Source organism: Anopheles nili, unplaced genomic scaffold (genome assembly GCF_943737925.1).
Source record: "Anopheles nili unplaced genomic scaffold, idAnoNiliSN_F5_01 U_low_cov_39, whole genome shotgun sequence".
Classification (NCBI taxonomy): Eukaryota; Metazoa; Arthropoda; class Insecta; order Diptera; family Culicidae; genus Anopheles; species Anopheles nili.
Genome location: NW_026525577.1, coordinates 39,941 through 42,537, shown reverse-complemented (window position 1 = coordinate 42,537; position 2,597 = coordinate 39,941). Strand labels below are relative to the sequence as shown.

At 38.5% G+C, this 2,597-nt stretch overlaps 1 protein-coding gene across 1 annotated transcript; it reads left to right on the top strand.

Moving 5' to 3' along the window:
* Positions 1–931: 931 nt before the first annotated feature.
* LOC128730110 (uncharacterized) lies at positions 932–1,682 on the top strand (the record flags this gene model as incomplete). Its single annotated transcript, XM_053823144.1, has 1 exon — positions 932–1,682. A coding segment is annotated over one exon (751 nt), but the record flags the coding sequence as incomplete, so codon positions are not given.
* Positions 1,683–2,597: the final 915 nt, after the last annotated feature.

Below are 2,597 nucleotides of genomic sequence, written 5' to 3'. Positions count from 1 at the left end.
CGAGGATGTACTAAAAAAAATTTTTTCATATCAAGGATGTACTAAAAAATTTTTTTTTAGATCGAGGATGTACTAAAAAAAATTTTTTTGATCGAGGATGTACTAAAAAATTTTTTTTCATATCAAGGATATACTAAACAAATTTTTTTTAGATCGAGGATGTACTAAAAAAAATTTTTTTGATCGAGGATGTACTAAAAAATTTTTTTTTAGATCTAGGATGTACTAAAAAAATTTTTTTCATATAAAGGATGTACTAAAAACATTTGTTTTATATCGAGGATGTACTAAAAAAATTTTTTTAGATCGAGGATGTACTAAAAAAATTTTTTTTAGATCGAGGATGTACTAAAAAAATTTTTTTTAGATCGAAGATGTACTAAAAAATTTTTTTTAGATCGAGGATGTACTAAAAAAAATTTTTTCATATCAAGGATGTACTAAAAAAATTTTTTTAGATCGAGGATGTACTAAAAAAATTTTTTAGATCGAGGATGTACTAAAAAAATTTTTTTCAGATCGAGGATGTACTAAAAAAATTTTTTTAGATCGAGGATGTACTAAAAAAATTTTTTTTAGATCGAGGATGTACTAAAAAAATTTTTTTAGTTCGACGATGTACTAACAAATTTTTTTCAGATCGAGGATGTACTAAAAAAATTTTTTTAGATCGAGGATGTACTAAAAAAATTTTTTTTTGATCAAGAACGATCCCTAAAAATTTTTTTTGTTCACGTTACGTTACGTTATCAGGCGCTAACGACCGCTTGGCGGTTTTGGCCTGCTCCAGGAGAAACCGGAACCGCTCGCGGTCGAGCGCCGTCGTCTGCCAATCGTTGATCCGCGGGCCTTTTAGGCGGACGCCACGTCATCCACGCCATCACTCCATCTCAGTTTGGGCCTACCACGCCTCCTCTGTCCATGTGGGCAGCCTAAAAACAACAATAACAAATAGGAATAAGAAAATTCATGTACCTAAACAATTTTACCTATCCCTAAACTCCCAACTCTTCATCATACCAAACGGCAACAAGTATATCTATGATTTAAAAGAATTGCAAGAAGATAACGGCGAATGTGTCCCAGCCCTTCTACGAGGACAGCAAGCAGCATGTGATTTTGTAGCGAACCCAACAAAATTCGAAATTATCCATCTAGACATGATGCACATTCCTATCAACTCAGCCGTTGAATTTACAATAAAAACCACGTGCGGTCTAAAGAAGAGAAATCTGACAGGCTCGTTTCTCCTGTCATACAAATGTTGTAAAATATTCCTGAATGAGGAAGAGATTTCAAATAACAAAACAGAACTACATGGATCACCGCTGAATCTCCCTATCTATGGCTTAAACGTTACATCAGTAAACAACGTGCTAAACCCCAATCTCGAACATCTTTATTCAATACATGTGGAACTTAGGAAAAAGATGCATCAAATTCGATTAGAATCGAAGAGCTTCACTTGGAACGGTTGGTCTATAACCAGTTTAGCAAGTACACCGATAATGCTATTGATTGTTATTTGTGTATACCTTATCATCAGCAAGCAAAAAAGAACAGTCATAAACATCCGAGGACAGCCTACTTCTAAAACTACATCAGATCAACCCCAACAAGAAATCCAGACCGATACCATTAAACCGCCGGCGATGATGGCAGTTTTTCGGACGGAGCCTTAAAATTTAAGGAGGGGCGAGTTAGCATCGTATCGTCACGTACCCTCTATTTTTTTTACAATATCTACAATAATGGAAAGGCCTGAGACGAATAAGCAACCGCTTACAATGCTCAGCGACATCATTAAAAACTAATCACCTGTACCCTGGCACCCGAATGAACATATGCATCCGCCAAAACCCGTACTGGAATTTCCCCCTGGAATCCGAATAAAACATGTGCACCCGCCAAAACTTCAGACCACCATAAATCAAGCAACAAAACAACGTGTCAGCCTCAGCCATCCATCGCATTTTAGCATAGAAAAAGACAAAAAAAGGTAAAAATAAAGACATTCCTCAGATTTAGCTCAAAATTCTACAACGCGTTACTCTGTCCGAGGAATCCGAAACCTTTCAAAAAACCCTTACACCAAGTGGAAGTGTTAACTCGCGTTCAGTAGCTTGTGGTGTGCTGAACCACGTGTCGTGAACTTCCGGAAGGGGCTTAGAAGGAGTCCGTTTGCCGGCCAATGGGTGAACTTTTGAACGACACCAAGCGTTCGTTACGACCCGGAAAGGACGGACGAGCTGTTCGCCGGTGAGGGTCATCGGATTTACAAACTGCGCAAACTGACAGATGGTCGCTGGTGCGTAAATTTCTCACGGCCCACACTTCCAAGGACGTTAGGCTACGGAAAGGCAGTTGAACAGAGGATCACGCACTCTCGCATCGACGGATGATTCGAGTTCGATGCTCAGCAGGCCGGTTAAGGAGTAGTAGTGAGGTCGACACCGGTGAGGACTCAAGTAACCTTTTTTTTGGCTTTAACGTTAGCGATGTTTGCGATTCGAGCGCTTGTTTAACTCTTCCGATGATACATGGAGATTTTTCCTACACGTCCTTTGTCACTACAATCACACGGGGGTTTTGTATTT